Below are 18,488 nucleotides of genomic sequence, written 5' to 3' on the forward strand. Positions count from 1 at the left end.
CAGACAACACAAGCCGTGTACATCATTCCTGGCGGAATGACTAGAACTGATCGGCTGTCGGTCCCCCTCCGTCTAATAGGCGCTGTTCATGCATGGTTGCTTATATCTTGGGGCGGTTTTAATGACATCTCTGAACAGTGGAAGCGACTGTGTCTGTGATACAATATCCACAGTCAACGTCTGTCTTCAGGAGTTCTGGGAACCTGGATGATGCAATACTTGTTTAGATGGGTGTAGATATTTTCCTTAATGGCGTTTGTTGTCAACGATAAGAGCTTATGCCCAAGAATTAACAGCTTTCACTTAGTTAATACTAGACTGCATTTAGATCGCACCTCCTGGAGTCTTGTGCAGTATTCTACTGTATCCAGGTATTAAAAATCTTAGCAGTAATCAACGCACACTCACGTCTCAATTTGAGAGTTCCCTCGTGGCTCACTCCTTCCATTCTGTCGGGGAATTCCTGGAAAAAATTAAGCTAATTCTTGTGTTATATTGATTACGCTAATATACATTAGTAGACTTTCGTCCGCAAAGAATTCTCAAACATTTTATTTTATTTATTATTTTTTCCTAATGTTAATTTCATGTACACTCGTTTCGTGTCTATGGAGATTTGCTTCTCCATTTGGTTCTACGAAAGTGGACGTGTAAAACAAAATAAATAAATCGCATGAATCTTTTCAAAAATTCTGTGCGTCTTAAGTTTAAATTATGTATACCCTAAATCTTCAGAAATCCTTCAATAATTTGTATAGTATATGTTTCAGATAGTTGTGTGACAACAGCAGATAAGGGTAACTAGGTTATGGAACAAGTTGGTCATTTGCTAAGGGATGGGAATGGTGAGAGGGGTTTAAATAATACAAAACCCAACAGGTTTTTTTTTTTTAATGTAGTTACTGGCCAAGGCGGAGACAGTAGAAATTACATCACAGACATATGTGTATATTTCAGATTTGCACAGGACTGGAGAAGCCTGCAGACACCAGCACGCTATGGGGGCGGCACCCAGCCGCCTAGGGCTGCCTCGATCTCCCGGGCCACAGCCAGACACAGCCGGTCCTGATCCGGTCCCGCGACCACCTGCAAAAGGCACACAGATAATTACCTTCCATGCGCCAGTTTTCGCACCGTTCACAGACCAACATTCATTGTCACTTCCGTTATAGGCGCGTTGAGCAAATGAGTCATGACGTGTCCATATGCTGGTCGTCTGGCGTCTCAAATCTCTTTGCTAACACACTCGAACACAAAACCTCAGAGGGTATACGACGAGTGGGTACTCCTCATTACTTGGAAGTTGTTCTCGGGATAGCATGTCTTGTTAGATTCCTGCACAGCATCACACCATTCGGAAATGTGAGAGATAGGTACACTTGAGTCTCTCGCGAATTATAATCACGAAGGAGGCTTAACACGATCTCTGTAACGGCAGTGGCTTCTGGAATAGCTTAGCCATGGAGAGTTACGAAATTATGAAACAACACAAAATTTTTCCATTCGTCATGGTATGTAGTCAAAGAGGTTCTTAATTTATACCTGTGACTTTACATGTCAGGTTACCTACCAGACTTATCGGAACATTATTAACTGCAAGCTGCAAGACTCGGATGGAACACTTTCGCCAGCCACTGTGGCCGAGCGGTTCTAGGCGCTTCAGTCATCTACATCTACATCTACATCTACTTGGATACTCTGCAAATCACATTTAAGTGCCTGGCAGAGGGTTCATCGAACCACCTTCACAATTCTCTATTATTCCAATCACGTATAGCGCGCGAAAAGAATGAACACCTATATCTTTCCGTACGAACTCTGATTTCCCTTATTTTATCGTGGTGATCGTTTCTCCCTATGTAGATCGGTGTCAACAAAATATTTTCTCATTCGGAGGAGAAAGTTGGTGATTGGAATTTCGTGAGAAGATTCCGTCGCAACGAAAAACGCCTTTCTTTTAATGATTTCCAGCCCTAATCCTGTATCATTTCTGTGACACTCTCGCCCATATTTCGAGATAATACAAAACGTGCTGCCTTTCTTTGAACTTTTTCGATGTACTCCGTCAATCCTATCTGGTAAGGATCCCACACCGCGCAGCAGTATTCTAAAAGAGGACAGACAAGCATAAAGCGTAGTGTAGGCAGTCTCTTTAGTAGGTCTGTTACATTTTCTAAGTGCCCTGCCAATAAAGCGCGGCCTTTGGTTAGCCTTCCCCACAATATTTTCTATGTGTTCTTTCCAATTTAAGTTGTTCGTAATTGTAATACCTAGATATTTAGTTGAATTTACGGCTTTTAGAATAGACTGATTTATCGTGTAACCGAAGTTTGAGTTCCTTTTAGCACTCATGTGGATGACCTCACACTTTTCGTTATTTAGGGTCAACTTTTCGCACCATTCAGATATTTTTTCTAAATCGTCTTGCAGTTTGTTATGATCTTCTGATGACTTTATTAGTCGATAAACGACAGCGTCGTCTGGAAAAAACCGAAGACGGCCGCTCAGATTGTCTCCCAAATCGTTTATATAGGTAAGGAACAGCAAAGGGCCTATACCACACCTTGGGGAACGCCTGAACACACTTCTGTTTTACTCGATGACTATCCGTCAGTTACTACGAACTGTGACCTCTCTGACAGGAAATCGCAAATCCAGTCACAAAACTGAGACTATATTCCATAAGCACGCAATTTCACTAAGAGTCGCTTGTGTGGTACAGTGTCAAAAGTAGTTCTAAGTCTAGGGGACTGATGACCTCATACGTTAAGTTACTTTAGTTCTGCTTGCCCTTGTTTTGAAATTATATGCACTTTTCCAGTAGCCGTATTCCGTAATTGAGTGTTCTTGCCAAGGAGTAAACAGTATATAGCATGATGAGAGAAAAGTTAGGCTACGACGGCAATGTGCGGTAAAGAGTTTGAAAGGGTCCAGTACATCATAAATCAACTGGTTGCCATTAGTATATGGAATTTTTGTACAGCTTATTGGCGACAGATAAATGACAAGTCAGATTCGACTAAGAAAGGTTTCAAAGCTTCCACGCTTTACTTTTGCATTCGCGCCATAGCCAACCATCTGCTAGAGAAGTCTTGACTGTGGCCGAAAAGATTCCAACTAGCGGAAACGAATTACACGATTTACAGACTAACATGGAGACTACACCAGCAAGACATCAATGTCCCTTCCCATCCAGGAACCGCTCCTCCTCCTCCTCCACCTTCTCGGTCAGGGAAGATATCCTCTTCTCTGGCTCCTGCTACGGATGGGGTTCCTTCTCGGAACAGTCAAATGGTTCAAATGGCTCTGAGCACTATGGGACTCAACATCTTAGGTCATAAGTCCCCTAGAACTTAGAACTACTTAAACCTAACTAACCTAAGGACACCACACACACCCATGCCCGAGACAGGATTCGAACCTGCGACCGTAGCAGTCCCGCGGTTCCGGACTGCAGCGCCAGACCACCGCGGCCGGCTCGGAACAGTCCTCCATGGTATTAGGAGATCGGGACGCCTGAGAGACCCACGTTCCGAGGGCCGCAAAGCCGCTTGCTCTCTGTCTGATCCCGACATCGCTACCGCCTACTCCCTGACTGATAACCCCTTCCCTCTCCCTCCGAGGTAGCAAAAGAAGCAGCGCAAATCAAAGGACGAGGCTTCCCCGGCTTCCTGGGGTGCTTCGCCCCCTCCTCCTCATTTCGAATCAGACCCAGTTTTTATGGATGTCGCCCCATCCTCGTCGGTGACGATCATTGAACGAGAGACATGATCTTGCCTCGGCTTCTTTATGTATAACCTGGACGCTCCCCATACGATAATCCAGTGGAATTACAGCGGATATTATTGTTAACTACCGGAAATACAATGCCTTATTTCCTCCTACTCTTTCTGTCTTGCTCTTCATGAAACGCACTTCCCGGTGACCGCTGTCCAACGTTTCGTGGTTTCCGGGTGTTCTGTCGGAACCGTGCCGGGATAGTGTCTGGAGGGGTCTGCACTTTTGTTCGCGCCAATGTCATTAGTGACTGGATCCTCCTTGATACTAATCTGGAAGCAATTGTGGTTAGAGTGGGAACGACTCCGGCTGTTACCATTTGCAATATCTGCCTCCCTCCAGGTCAGCTACTTCCTTATGTTCAACTGTCTATCTTAATAGAGCAACTCCCGTCCCTGTGTCTCCTCTCGGAGACTCCTATGCACACCACCCCCTGTGGGGGAGTGCAACGTCTATAAGTAGGGGTCTTCTAATTGACCAACCTATTACAGACTTGGATTTGTGTCTCCCCAATGACGGTGCTCCTACCCACTCATGCTCATGGCACCTTTACTGCTATCGAACTCACGATCTCCTCCCCTGCTCTCGTGGCTTCCCGACATTGGTCACCCCATGATGATGACCTTTAGGACAGTGGCCGCTTTCCGGCGATTCTATCGTTCCCCTGCCGCCGCCAGGCAGACAGGCACCCACGTTGGGCATTCCGCAGGGCCAATCGGCCTTTATATACGTCCGCTGTGCACTCAGACACCTCTCTCTCGAATTGCATTCTTGTGAACGTGCCACTTTTCTTCACGGTGCTGGCACTGCTGTTCCCCTATCCATAGGTCCCCCTCATCGTCGACCGGTACCGTGGTGGATCAACGACGTAGCAGTCGCAGTCCAGCACCACCGACGGGCGCTGCAGCATATTAGACGGCACCGTTCACAGACCAATCCCCTCGCTTTTAAGCGTCTCCGTGCTAAGGAATGCTGGGAGCTCTGTGTTTCCTGCCTCTTCATCGCAGGTCTGGTCCAAGCTCCGTAGCCTTCTGGGCCACCAACGGCGTCAACTGTCCTGGGGCCTTATCCTCCAAAGTGCTCTGTGTACTAATCCATTGGTCCTTGCAGAACACCTCGCGACACATTTCGCGACGGTATTGGCGTCCTCTTCCTATCCTGCTCCCTTTCACCAGCAGAAACGCAGAGTTAAGCAGAGCCCCCTGTATTTCAAACCCCACCAAGCTGAACCCTATAATGAACCGTTAACTGAACGGGAATTCTTGCAGGCTCGTACCTCTTCACATAACACGGCCTCAGACCCGAGCTCTATCCACAACCAGACGATCCAACACTTGAACGTTACGCAGAGGCAAATCTACTCAGGTTCTTCAACCGCATTTAGCTCGTAGGTGCCTTCCCCTCGCAATGGCGAGACAGTGTAGTTATCCCCGTGGTCTAGGGGTAGCGTTTTTTATTCATAATCAAAACGTCATCGGTCCGGGTTCGATCGCCGCCACTGCCTAAATTTTGATAAATAGTCAGCATTGGCGGCATAAGAAGTCAGCCTCATTCTGCCAACGGCCTTGTCAAAGAGGGCGGAGGAGCGGATAGAGGTTCAGGGCACTCTCTTGTGCTAGGGGTGGGAAATTGCTCCTAAAGGCGGAAGAATCAGCAATGATCAACGACATGAGGATGCAGAAGGCAATGGAAACCACTGCATTAAAGACACGTAACGTGTATCCACAGGACATATGGCCTGTATTTGAAGAAGTGTCATGATGATCTCTCCAAGGGCAAAAGATTCCGGAATAGTCCCCCATTCGGATCTCCGGGAGGGGACTGCCAAGGGGGAGGTTACCATGAGAAAAAGGTTGAATAATCAACGAAAGGATAACGTTCTACGAGTCGGGGCGTGGAATGTCAGAAGCTTGAACGTAGTAGGGAAACTAGAAAATCTGAAAAGGGAAATGCTCAATCTAGATATAGTAGGGGTCAGTGACGTGAAGTAGAAAGGAAGACAAGGATTTCTGGTCAGATGAGTATCGGGTAATATCAACAGCAGCAGAAAATGGTATAACAGGTGTAGGATTCGTTATGAATAGGAAGGTAGGGCAGAGAGTGTGTTACTGTGAACAGTTCAGTGACCGGGTTGTTCTAATCAGAATCGACAGCAGACTAACACCGACAACGATAGTTCAGGTATACATGCCGACGTCGCAAGCTGAAGATGAACAGATAGAGAAAGTGTATGAGGATATTGAAAGGGTAATACAGTATGTAAATGTGGAAGAAAATCTAATAGTCATGGGCGACTGGAATGCAGTTGTAGGGGAAGGAGTAGAAGAAAAGGTTACAGGAGAATATGGGCTTGGGATAAGGAATGAAAGAGGAGAAAGACGAGTTCTGTAACAAGTTTCAGCTAGTAATCTAGTAATAGCGAATACCCTGTTCAAGAATCACAAGAGGAGGAGGTATACTTGAAAAAGGCCGGGAGATACGGGAAGATTTCAATTAGATTACACCATGATCAGACAGAGATTGCGAAATCAGATACTGGATTGTAAGGCGTACCCAGGAGCAGATATAGACTCAGATCACAATATAGTAGTGATGGAGAGTAGGCTCAAGTTCAAGACATTAGTCAGGATGAATCAATACGCAAAGAAGTGGGATACGGAAGTACTAAGGAATGACGAGATACGTTTGAAGTTCTCTAACGCTATAGATACAGCAATAAGGAATAGCACAGTAGGCAGTACAGTTGAAGAGGAATGGACATCTCTAAAAAGGGCCATCACAGAAGTTTGGAAGGAAAACATAGATACAAAGAAGGTAGCTGCGAAGAAACCATGGGTAACAGAATAAATACTTCAGTTGATTGATGAAAGGAGGAAGTACAAACATGTTCCGGGAAGATCAGGAATACAGAAATACAAGTCGCTGAGGATTGAAATAAATAGGAAGTGCAGGGAAGCTAAGACGACATGGCTGCACGAAAAATGTGAAGACATCGAAAAAGATATGAATGTCGGAAGGACAGACTCAGCATACAGGAAATTCAAAACAACCTTTGGTGACATTAAAAGCAACGGTGGTAACATTAAGAGTGCAACGGGAATTCCACTGTTAAATACAGAGGAGAGAGCAGATAGGTGGAAAGAATACATTGAAAGCCTCTATGAGGGTGAAGATTTGTCTGATGTGATAGAAGAAGAAACAGGAGTCGATTTAGAAGAGATAGGGGATCCAGTATTAGAATCGGAATTTAAAAGAGCTTTGGAGGACTTACGGTCAAATATGGCAGAAGGGATAGATAACATTCCATCAGAATTTCTAAAATCATTGGGGGAAGTGGCAACAAAACGACTATTCACGTTGGTGTGTAGAATATATGAGTCTGGCGACATACCATCTGACTTTCGGAAAAGCATCATCCACACAATTCCGAAGACGGCAAGAGCTGACAAGTGCGAGAATTATCGCAAAATCATGGACTGTGGGAAAACCGGAACAGAAGAGAATCGAAGCATTTGAGATGTGGTGCTATAGACGAATGTTTAAAATTAGGTGGACTGATAAGGTAAGGAATGAGGAGGTTCTACGCAGAATCGGAGAGGAAAGGAATATGTGGAAAACACTGATAAGGAGAAGGGACAGGATAATAGGACATCTGCTAAGACATGAGGGAATGACTTCCTTGGTACTAGAGGGAGCTGTAGAGGGCAAAAACTGTAGAGGAAGACAGAGATTGGAATACGTCAAGCAAATAATTGAGGACGTAGGTTGCAAGTGCTACTCTGAGATGAAGAGGTTAGCACAGGAAAGGAATTCGTGGCAGGCCGCATCAAACCAGTCAGTAGACTGATGACAAAAAAAAAAGCCGCGGAAGAACCCGACGTCTTTCGACAGCTACCTCCCGACTAGCCTGACGAACGTACTTTGTAAGCTACTTGAGAGGATGGTTAGCTTCTGATTATATTGGGTACTCGAATCTCGGCGCATTTTGTCCCCGTGTCACTGTGGTTTCCGGAAAGGATGATCTCCACCAGACTATTTATTCATATTGGAAACTACAATCCGACAGGCTGTTACTAATCGCCGGCACCTTGCCGCGGTCTTCTTTGACCTACATTAGGCGGACGGCCGGCCGTTGTGGCCGGGAGGTTCTAGGCGCTTCAGTCCGAAACCGCGCTGCTGCTACGGTCGCAGGTTCGAATCCTGCCTCGGGCGTAGATGTGTGTGCTGTCCTTAGGTTAGTTAGGTTTAAGTAGTTCTAAGTCTAGGGGACTGATGACCTCAGGTGTTAAGTCCCATAGTGCTCAGAACCATTAGGCGGACGACACGGCTTGGCGCCATCACATTTTAGTTACTCTCCATGGCTGGGACTTTCGCGGCACCCTTCCAATTTTTATCCGCAAGTTTTTATCCCACGGGCTCTTCCGGGTTTGAGTTGGCACTGTCGAACCCTCCATCTCTACTAACTGTAAAGCGTCCCAAGTATTTCCTCTCAACCCCTCCCCCCCTTGGATGGTGCCTTGGACCGACCTATTGCAGGGTCCTAAGATCTCCCTTACAGTCTTCCAGCATCTTGTAAGTTCTATCCTTGCAGAGTTACGGGGTGCTATGACCTTCTACATTGATAATTCTATGACGATAGATAAGGCAGGATACAGTTTCACGTCTCCTACTGGATTAGACCATTTATTGGCGGGATCATGTAGTGTGTTCCCAGTAGAGTTGCAAGCCATTAACAGGGATCCTCCGTTTTGTTACTCAGCTCTCTCTCCACATTGTTTTAATATGCACCGACTCAGTGAGTAGCCTGCAGGGTATCGACAAATACTACACTCCTCACCCTTTGGTCCATGATCTTCTCTCTGCCCTTCGCCATGCCGCCTGCTCAGTTGTCTTTCTCTGGTTCCCAAGCCATGTGGCCATCCCAGGGAATGAACTGCGTGACCGTTTGGCTAGAAAAGCGATTCCCATTCATGATTCCTGCTGCGGATATCCGAATCTCTCTTTGCCCAAAAGTGGAATGACATCTGGTGCACCACTGCTCTCAGTAATAAACTCCACACAGTCAAGGAGACTACTGTGGTTTGGCGCTCTCCCTTCCGCTCCTCTCGATAGGAGTCCACCGTCTTATGGCGTCTATGCATTGGTCATGCCAGACTCTCTCGCTTTTTCCTTTTGCGTAACGAACCACAGCCACAATGTGGATATGGAGCCAGACTGACGGTATCCCATATATTGGTGGATTGTCCTCTTCCTTTGGCCCTTCGTACCAAGAATAGTCTTCTTGATTCCTTATCTTTAATATTAGCAGATGATTCACGGATGGTTGAACTGGTCCTCACTTTCCTCCGTGAAAGTGGTTTCTGTTGTCAGATATAGGGTTTTGCTTTACTCCTGGATCAGGGGCAGGGTGGTTGTGGTTGGGGCCTCACTTCATGTTTACTCGGTCTGGGACCCATGACCTCTCCCCCGCGGAAAGACCGCTCTTTTACCCCCTCTTTTTTCCAGTTTTTATATTTGGTCTATCCTTTTACGCCTTCTACTGTGTGTGTTTTAACTTCCTCGTTTTATAGTTTTAACGGACCCTCTGTCTTCCGCGATTATCTTCGAAATCGCGGGACCGATGACTACGCCGTTCGGTCCCACAACTCACCTCAATTAATCAATCAATCAATCAGTTCCACATTCTTCTGCTTATAACGAAATAAATCAACACAGTGGCTGGACCTTCGCTGTCGAATCTCTGTCTCTGTATACCTCTATTACACTTTGATGCGTATTCAACCGATGGGTAATATTACACTCCTGGAAATGGAAAAAAGAACACATTGACACCGGTGTGTCAGACCCACCATACTTGCTCCGGACACTGCGAGAGGGCTGTACAAGCAATGATCACACGCACGGCACAGCGGACACACCAGGAACCGCGGTGTTGGCCGTCGAATGGCGCTAGCTGCGCAGCATTTGTGCACCGCCGCCGTCAGTGTCAGCCAGTTTGCCGTGGCATACGGAGCTCCATCGCAGTCTTTAACACTGGTAGGATGCCGCGACAGCGTGGACGTGAACCGTATGTGCAGTTGACGGACTTTGAGCGAGGGCGTATAGTGGGCATGCGGGAGGCCGGGTGGACGTACCGCCGAATTGCTCAACACGTGGGGCGTGAGGTCTCCACAGTACATCGATGTTGTCGCCAGTGGTCGGCGGAAGGTGCACGTGCCCGTCGACCTGGGACCGGACCGTAGCGACGCACGGATGCACGCCAAGACCGTAGGATCCTACGCAGTGCCGTAGGGGACCGCACCGCCACTTCCCAGCAAATTAGGGACACTGTTGCTCCTGGGGTATCGGCGAGGACCATTCGAAACCGTCTCCATGAAGCTGGGCTACGGTCCCGCACACTGTTAGGCCGTCTTCCGCTCACGCCCCAACATCGTGCAGCCCGCCTCCAGTGGTGTCGCGACAGGCGTGAATGGAGGGACGAATGGAGACGTGTCGTCTTCAGCGATGAGAGTCGCTTCTGCCTTGGTGCCAATGATGGTCGTATGCGTGTTTGGCGCCGTGCAGGTGAGCGCCACAATCAGGACTGAATACGACCGACGTACACAGGGCCAACACCCGGCATCATGGTGTGGGGAGCGATCTCCTACACTGGCTGTACACCACTGGTGATCGTCGAGGGGACACTGAATAGTGCACGGTACATCCAAACCGTCATCGAACCCATCGTTCTACCATTCCTATACCGGCAAGGGAACTTGCTGTTCCAACAGGACAATGCACGTCCGCATGTATCCCGTGCCACCCAACGTGCTCTAGAAGGTGTAACTCAACTACCCTGGCCAGCAAGATCTCCGGATCTGTCCCCCATTGAGCATGTTTGGGACTGGATGAAGCGTCGTCTCACGCGGTCTGCACGTCCAGCACGAACGCTGGTCCAACTGAGGCGCCAGGTGGAAATGGCATGGCAAGCCGTTCCACAGGACTACATCCAGCATCTCTACGATCGTCTCCATGGGAGAATAGCATCCTGCATTGCTGCGAAAGGTGGATATACACTGTACTAGTGCCGACATTGTGCATGCTCTGTTGCCTGTGTCTATGTGCCTGTGGTTCTGTCAGTGTGATCATGTGATGTATCTAACCCCAGGAATGTGTCAATAAAGTTTCCCCTTCCTGGGACAATGAATTCACGGTATTCTTATTTCAATTTCCAGGAGTGTATTTTGATGGTGTTGAAGAAAGTTCCTTCTTCCTGGCACTGGCAATTCCATTCGCTGTAAGAAAAGCATACTAAGTTTATGAATGTCTCGCTAGAGTGCACTAGGATACGCTAAAACAAATGACACATACGTAGCGAGAATGTCGCGAATAATTAGAGGAAATAACCACAAGAAACAAGCCCCGTTACCTTTATTTCGTAAGAATTTCCTTGACTGCTGACGGTATTTGCGGGATAAAGATTGTTATTAGCAAGTTTCCTTTTGAGATTGCATTGTGCCCGAGCTCCTGTGGGTTTTATTGTCCTGAGAATAACAAGGGCACACTGAGTGTCGGCAAACGGCACAATATGAATTCAGTGTGCAATTTGTTAGGCAAAAATGCTGACTGTTACCTCAGTGTGCAATGAAGGAACTTGTTGCGCTGAAATGCGGCTGAAACATCACTGAAGAACAAAAATATTGCGTATAAAAAAAAATGGTTCAAATGGCTCTGAGCACTATGGGACTCAACTGCTGAGGTCATTAGTCCCCTAGAACTTAGAACTAGTTAAACCTAACTAACCTAAGGACATCACAAACATCCATGCCCGAGGCAGGATTCGAACCTGCGACCGTAGCGGTCTCGCGGTTCCAGACTGTAGCGCCTTTAACCGCACGGCCACTTCGGCCGGCTTATTGCGTATCCAGGCGATGGTATATACCATACGTAACTTCAACGGAACAATGCACGGTGGCATGTTTAACTACAGACGTCACATTTCTAGACACTTCAGCGCAGCAAACCGCACTAAAAATGGCGATGTCTCACTTAAACCGCATATTTTCGTAATACGCAAGTATAAATACAAAACAAACAAGTATGGTGTGATAGTTTCGCAGATACTTAAATCAGTATGAGGATTACTCGATTTGCTTCTTTTAGCCAGTCACAACACAGGATTTGTGACGTCACGTAACATCAGTGTCTCAGCGCCAGAACTCATAGAAGACACGGACTGAACACACGCGAAAAACATTAATCGTGTCAAATTCGAGACTGAATGCGGGAAAAACGTTAAGTATGCAGCGAAGCTAACATATACGGCATTAAATATGTCTTCAAAACGCGTCATCTTAGTATTATTTATTGTGCTCAAGTATCAGGAAACGTGACGTCGGCGGCTAAATATGCTACCTGCAGATCTTATGTTGGCGTTATCGTTTGCTGTTATGTAGTAGTTAATTGTGAAAATAAGTGAAGTCACGGTCTGTAAACCTTTTGGGGAGCCGTGGCACAATAGTTCGGAGCGGTAAGTGTCGCAGCCTTCGCCAATATGGGAACCACGAACCACGCCTGACAGAATGTAATATTCCTACTGCCGCGCGGGATTAGCCGAGCGGTCTCAGGCGCAGCAGTCAGGAACTGTGCGGCAGGTCCCGGTGGAGGTTCGAGTCCTCCCTCGGGCATTGGTTTGTGTGTTTGTCCTTAGGATAATTTGGGTTAAGTAGTGTGTAAGCTTAGGGACTGATGACCTTAGCAGTTAAGTCCCATAAGATTCCACACACATTTGAACATTTGAATATTCCTAGGATCTACTGAATCATTCGCAGATGTGAGGGTTAGATAAATTAGAAGGCTGTAGGCATGCAATGATATGAGACAAGACAGCCATCGTTGTGGTTTCTCCAACCATCTGGGACAGAGTAAATAAAAAGTATGTCGAAATCAGAACATTGAGAAGCAAGGATGTAGGCCTATAATTAAAGCTGTGGATCCAGTCTTCATTTTATTATCGTTCTGTTGTTGATGTGATCCACTAGAGTAAGAAAATGCACCTTGGGGCTGCAGTCAGGAATAGATTTTTCCTTTATGAAGATGGTATCTGTTCTTTCGGACAATCTTACCAAGTCATGTCCGAAAGAACAGATACCATCTTCATATAGTTAAGGCTAACCAGCCATTGACCTCCTTCTTCTGTGCTGGATGCACACGCATTGCCCGAGCTCTTACGGGACTCGTAAGATTGTCTGCCGCGAGTAATGAGTGTAGTGTGTGGACATTAAGTTGGGGACGCGTGTCTCACGGGGAGCACGCAAGAGATAAACCCCTGCAGTCGCACTATCCTCTGTGCCCTCGGTGACTCAGTTGGATTCGTGTTCGGTCAGAGGGCTGCTAATCCTCTGTAATAAAAAACTGAGTAAAGGAACCAACGATCAACGTGAATGGATGTCTTGTGACGTCCGCGCAGACCAAACGCAACTGAACAAGAAAAAAAAAAAAGATGGATAGAGCGTCTGACATGTAAGCAGGAGATCCCGGGTTCGAGTCCCGATCGGGGCACACATTTTCAATTGTGCCCGTTGATGTATATCAAGGCCTGTCGATAGCTTAGGGTCTTGATTTAATTATCATTTCATAGATTTTTCGTAGTTAATAGCGTAAAGGCGATTATCCATGTCGCAGTATCGACTGGTGCAATTTGTATATCATTGTCGGTGAAAGGTAGGATGCCGGTTTGAATCCCGGTAACGTACGCTTTTCTGACTAAACACACATACACTATTACTAACGGCGTCAAACTGCCAACAGTACTCCACAATCTAGTTGAAGTTCGGCATTGAGCAATTATTACATTAAAAGCCTCTAACGCCGAATTTAAGAGCTATTTTTTAATTATATAAAATTTGTTAGGGTGCACAGTTTATGGATTTATGAATTGATGAGATTCGTAAGAAGCAACTTCTTGTTATAATCTTTCATTTTTATGGCTATTAATTTGCATTTTATGATAATCCACAATAAGAATTTTCACGGAAAATGGCAAACAACGCCTTACTACAGATATAATTGTACTTTTTGTTATGTTTTTGTTGTTTGTCTGCTGTGAAGGGTACAGCCGTTATAATACTGTAACAGGGACGTTGACAATTTTTTGGCGTTGTTTCCAATTGGTTGCAATAGTACATTTTTCTTTTGAATATCGGAGTAAAACGTTCGCGATTGTCTCGTGACGTTGCTATTACGCCACGGCTAAGTTTACTGGCTGTCAGATGATACGGATCTTGAGACGTTTTGGTCGTTACCTGCAATATCTCGTTAGCAAATAAAGTTTTATGAATATGGTTGTCGAGAGCTTCAACAGATTTTGCTTGGCGACAGGAAGTAAGATATTTTGTGGTCGTTTGGATGCACTGAGCTGTCAAAGAAATCGGCTGTCCACAAAATCGAACTCACTTCTGAGTCTCATCGTTTGGCCAATCGAAGTGCCATGTGTTCGACCGGGTCTCACTGGGAAGTTGTAAGAAAGTGCAGAGTTTGAGAGGTGAACGACAAATTAAGTCATTTCAGCTGACCACTGAAAAATTCACCAGAATAATCCTATAAAAATAACAGCATCTCCGTCTTTTAAGATTATAAGAAGACCCGTACCATGGTATTAAAATAAAGACATTTTTTATTTCAAATTTTTAGTGGTGCTGGATTCTAGGTTTTAACCGAGATAGTCCGCTATTAAATGCATCTCTGTTCACAGTCAATGGCATACAGTTGCGACAGTCCTGATCATATTTGTTTAACACTATGTTAGAAGCGCTGCAAGCAGCCAGCAAGTTGAACTGTTCACTATGGCACTCGCTTGTACGTATCGTGTAGTCTTAATTCGCCTGAAAAATGTTCAAATGTGTGTGAATTTCTAAGGAACCAAACTGCTTAGGTCGTCGGTCCCTAGACTTACTACTTAAACTAACTTATGCTAAGAACAACACACACACACACACACACACACACACACACCTATGCCCGAGGAATGACTCGAACCTCCGGCGGGAGGGGCCGCGCAGTTCGTGACATGACGCCTCAAACCGCGCGGCCACTCCGCGCGGCATACGTCTGAAAGAAACTGTTTATAAACATGAGCGTGTGTAGTGCGATAAAGTGTGTAAACAAGAAGTAGACATCACGTTGACCGTTGCACCGTCAGAGGTGACCAAATTTGAAATACCACGTATGAAACAAAGGTAATTACCAGTAAAAATTGATTAGCCTTATAAGCATAAAACATCATCAACACCGAAAGGAGAAACGATACACCTGTTTGACAGAAACGATGCAACTGTTTGATTAGCCATGAAACCGAACCTGTCCATATACTGCCATAAAGCTCTTGATCCTGCGGCGTGTTTCTGGCCATTTGACAACACAATGTTTTCCTCTACGTCGACTCACTGATACACTGGTTCAGTGCTAGCACACACACGGCTGTGACTCGTTATCTCCGTGTCACTACTACTCCGCTGGGACGTGGCCTCCCCCAGCACACAGAAGGTCAGGGGACATCTGGCACCCCATATTGACATTCGGCGATAACGCTCTCGGACGGCTCATTCCATTTGGAGTAAGAAGAAACCCTTGAGACGTCTCTGGATTGGAAATTGCTTTACCACTATAGTTAACTAACGATTCTCAAGAGCAAAAAAGATTAGGACTCCATAATTTTAATGGAATCATTCATATAGCGACTTTTTTATAAAGTCAAGTCTGATTTAATTGTCCCACTGACTTGATGAACTTATACGGCTTGGACAAAAATGTGAAAATACCGTGAGAAATGGAGGCTTGAATGTACGTGCTGGTGTTAACCAAGCCTGTAGCCTGCGCTATTGTCACTGACCAAGAACTGCACCTGTGCACTGTTCTCAATAAGTTGAAATTGGCCGCGCGGGATTAGCCGAGAGGTCTCAGGCGCTGCAGTCATGGACTGTGCGGCTGGTCCCGGCGCAGGTTCGAGTCCTCCCCCTCGGGCATGGGTGTGTATGTGTTTGCCCTTGGGATAATTTAGGTTAAGTAGTGTGTAAGCTTAGGGACTGATGACCTTAGCAGTTAAGTACCATAAGATTTTACACACATTTGAACATTTTTTTGTTGAAAGTGTCAGTCGTGGTTTGCATCGAAGCTAAGCGAAATCAAACGTGGGCGAACCGTTGGTGCTCGTCTGGTGAGTACTTCCATAGCCAGAGTACTTGCAATGTTAGGGGTTACAAGAGGCACCGTGCCGAAGATTTGTATCGGATACAGGGAAAGCGGAAAAATATCATCTGCTAAACTGCAACGTCGGTGTACGTGTGTGCTGAGCGATCGTGCTAGAAAGCCACTGAAAACAAATATGACGAAAAATAAGAGGACGACATCTGCAATGGTCACTGCAGAACTGAATGTCGCACTCGCAAATCCCGCCGTCAGCACGAATTCAACACAAAGGGCGCTCCTTTAGCAGGGAACTGCAGGGCAATTTGGAATTCCAAGCCGGCCGGAGTGGCCGTGCGGTTCTGGGCGCTGCAGTCTGGAGCCGAGCGACCGCTACGGTCGCGGGTTCGAGTCCTGCCTCGGGCATGGATGTGTGTGATGTCCTTGAGTTGGTTGGGTTTGATTAGTTCTAAGTTCTAGGTGACTGATGACCTCAGAAGTTAAGTCGCATAGTACTCAGAGCCATTTTTTTGGAATTCCAAAACCACTCATCACTGATGCAAATGCCTGTAACAGGAAAGCCATGAAAACTGGACAACAAAGCAATTTTTTGATTTAATCGTATGGCTAGGGCCCCCCGTCGGGCAGGCCGTTCGTCGGGTGCCGGTCTTTCAATATAACGCCACTTCGGCGACCTGCAGTCGATTAGAATAAAAGGATGATGATGAGGACAGCACAACACCCAGTCCCTGCGCGGAGAAAATTCCCCGACCCAGTTGGGAATCGAACCTGGGCCCTGAGGACTGACAATCCGTCACGCTGACCATTCAGCTACCGGGGGCGGACTTTCGAAGCAATGAAAGTAAGTTACATGGTGGTGTAAGACTTGTTACACATTGTTTGCAACTTCTGACCAGGTTTAAGTGCCAAGAGTTAAATACGACGGGGATTCGATGATAATTTGGCCAGCCATTTCGTGGTATCCCATGAGTCCACATGCTCACTCTGCTAGGACGCATTACTGCCGAGTATCATATTATTTGACAATTTGGCTGATCTGGCCCATAGCATGGCACAATTTTTGTTCCCCGGTGGTGATGCTGTGTTCCAAGACGACAGCTCGCATCTTCCAGGATTGGTTTAGTGAACACAGGGATGAATTGTCGCTTCTCTGCTGGACAATGCAGTCACCAGATCTTAATATTATTGAACCTCTGTAGTCTACTTTCGAGAGAATAGTGCGTGATCCGTATCCACTTCCATCGGCGTTATCTAAAATTGCCACTACTTCGCAGGAAGAGGGGTATAAATTCTTATTAAAACCTGTTATCCATTACTTTGAATGCCAATGGTTATCCTACACCGTTTTAGGTTTGGTAATGGTTGTGTTTTTGGTGTTTCCATATTTTTGTACAACCCTGTGACTGCTGATAAACATTCATTATTGCAGAAATGTGTATCTATTAAGTTCGATACTGTAAAAAATAGAGGTTCACAAGAGAAAAGAATGTCAGCTTTAGTAACATTTCTTATGAAATTAAAAGACGAAATCACTTTTTGTGTACAAATAGGTTTTGTGGAAATCAGCTCTATTGTGTTAATTGATAAATTCACCGTTAAAGAAAGGCTGCGTCTTTTACAATACATTTCACACAAAAGTATGTTAATTATGTGTGATAGGAGGAAATATTGCTACTTTTAGTGTTTCAAAATTGATTGCAACTCTGTTATACTGTGTCAGATAAATCTATAAATTTCGATGTATTCAAGTAAAAAATTTTAAGTTATTTGTGACTGTACGCCTACCTTGTCAGATATGATCAAAATAACTGTATAAGAAAATAAATTAAGAAATAATTTGAATAAAATAAAAATGGTTCAGTAAATAGTATACGCGTACAATATCTATGACAATAATGTACAAGAAACTCTGTTGTAAGAGTCAGTACAATAACGTTGCATAATGAGTAGACGTTAGTCAGCAGGAACAGCTGGTCAGATCGGTTGGTAACACCCAGCCACTATGTACGTAATAGACTGCAGTTTGTGAACAAGAAAATTTTCAGGTAATCAAATAAGGAAACGCTTTATAATTAACGCAAAAAATGGCGAAGTGCGAGCAGAACTCACGCACTGAGGGTTCCGTGAAAGCTTAATCATGTATTCATGTACATAATTCATCCATCTTGGGAATCGAGGACCTCAACAATTTTTGCTGTTTTCGATGTAAATACTTAAAAATTTCGGCCCTGGGAGTTCGAAGACTGCATCAAATCTCTAAATTAGATCCTCAGACTATCCCGGACACACAAAAGAAAGCGAGTAGGAGACGTCAGTTTACATATGTAGACACAGAAGATTTGATAAAATGTTTTATTTACTTATTTAAGTATGACTACAACTTACATTTTATGTTTGCATGCAGTAGCGGTCGTATATTATGCTTTTGACGGATGATGAACGCAATGTATGTTCTAAATGGCAAAAATATATTTTTATGTGACATAATTACAATTTTTTTACTTTATTTGTTCAACGAGAAGTACCTT

At 45.4% G+C, this 18,488-nt stretch overlaps 1 protein-coding gene across 2 annotated transcripts in view; it reads right to left on the reverse strand.

The window, feature by feature from the left end:
- Positions 1 to 874: 874 nt before the first annotated feature.
- LOC124794634 (fatty-acid amide hydrolase 2-A-like) overlaps positions 875 to 18,488 on the reverse strand; it is a 163,494-nt gene continuing 145,880 nt past the window's right edge. For both annotated transcript variants that reach the window (XM_047258153.1, XM_047258145.1), the window contains exon 11: positions 875 to 1,086. In XM_047258153.1, coding sequence (XP_047114109.1) covers positions 997 to 1,086 — 90 coding nt within the window. In that variant the 3' untranslated portion in view covers positions 875 to 996. The remainder of the gene's footprint in view (positions 1,087 to 18,488) is intronic.

This window comes from Schistocerca piceifrons, chromosome 1 (assembly GCF_021461385.2).
Source record: "Schistocerca piceifrons isolate TAMUIC-IGC-003096 chromosome 1, iqSchPice1.1, whole genome shotgun sequence".
Taxonomy (NCBI): domain Eukaryota; kingdom Metazoa; phylum Arthropoda; class Insecta; order Orthoptera; family Acrididae; genus Schistocerca; species Schistocerca piceifrons.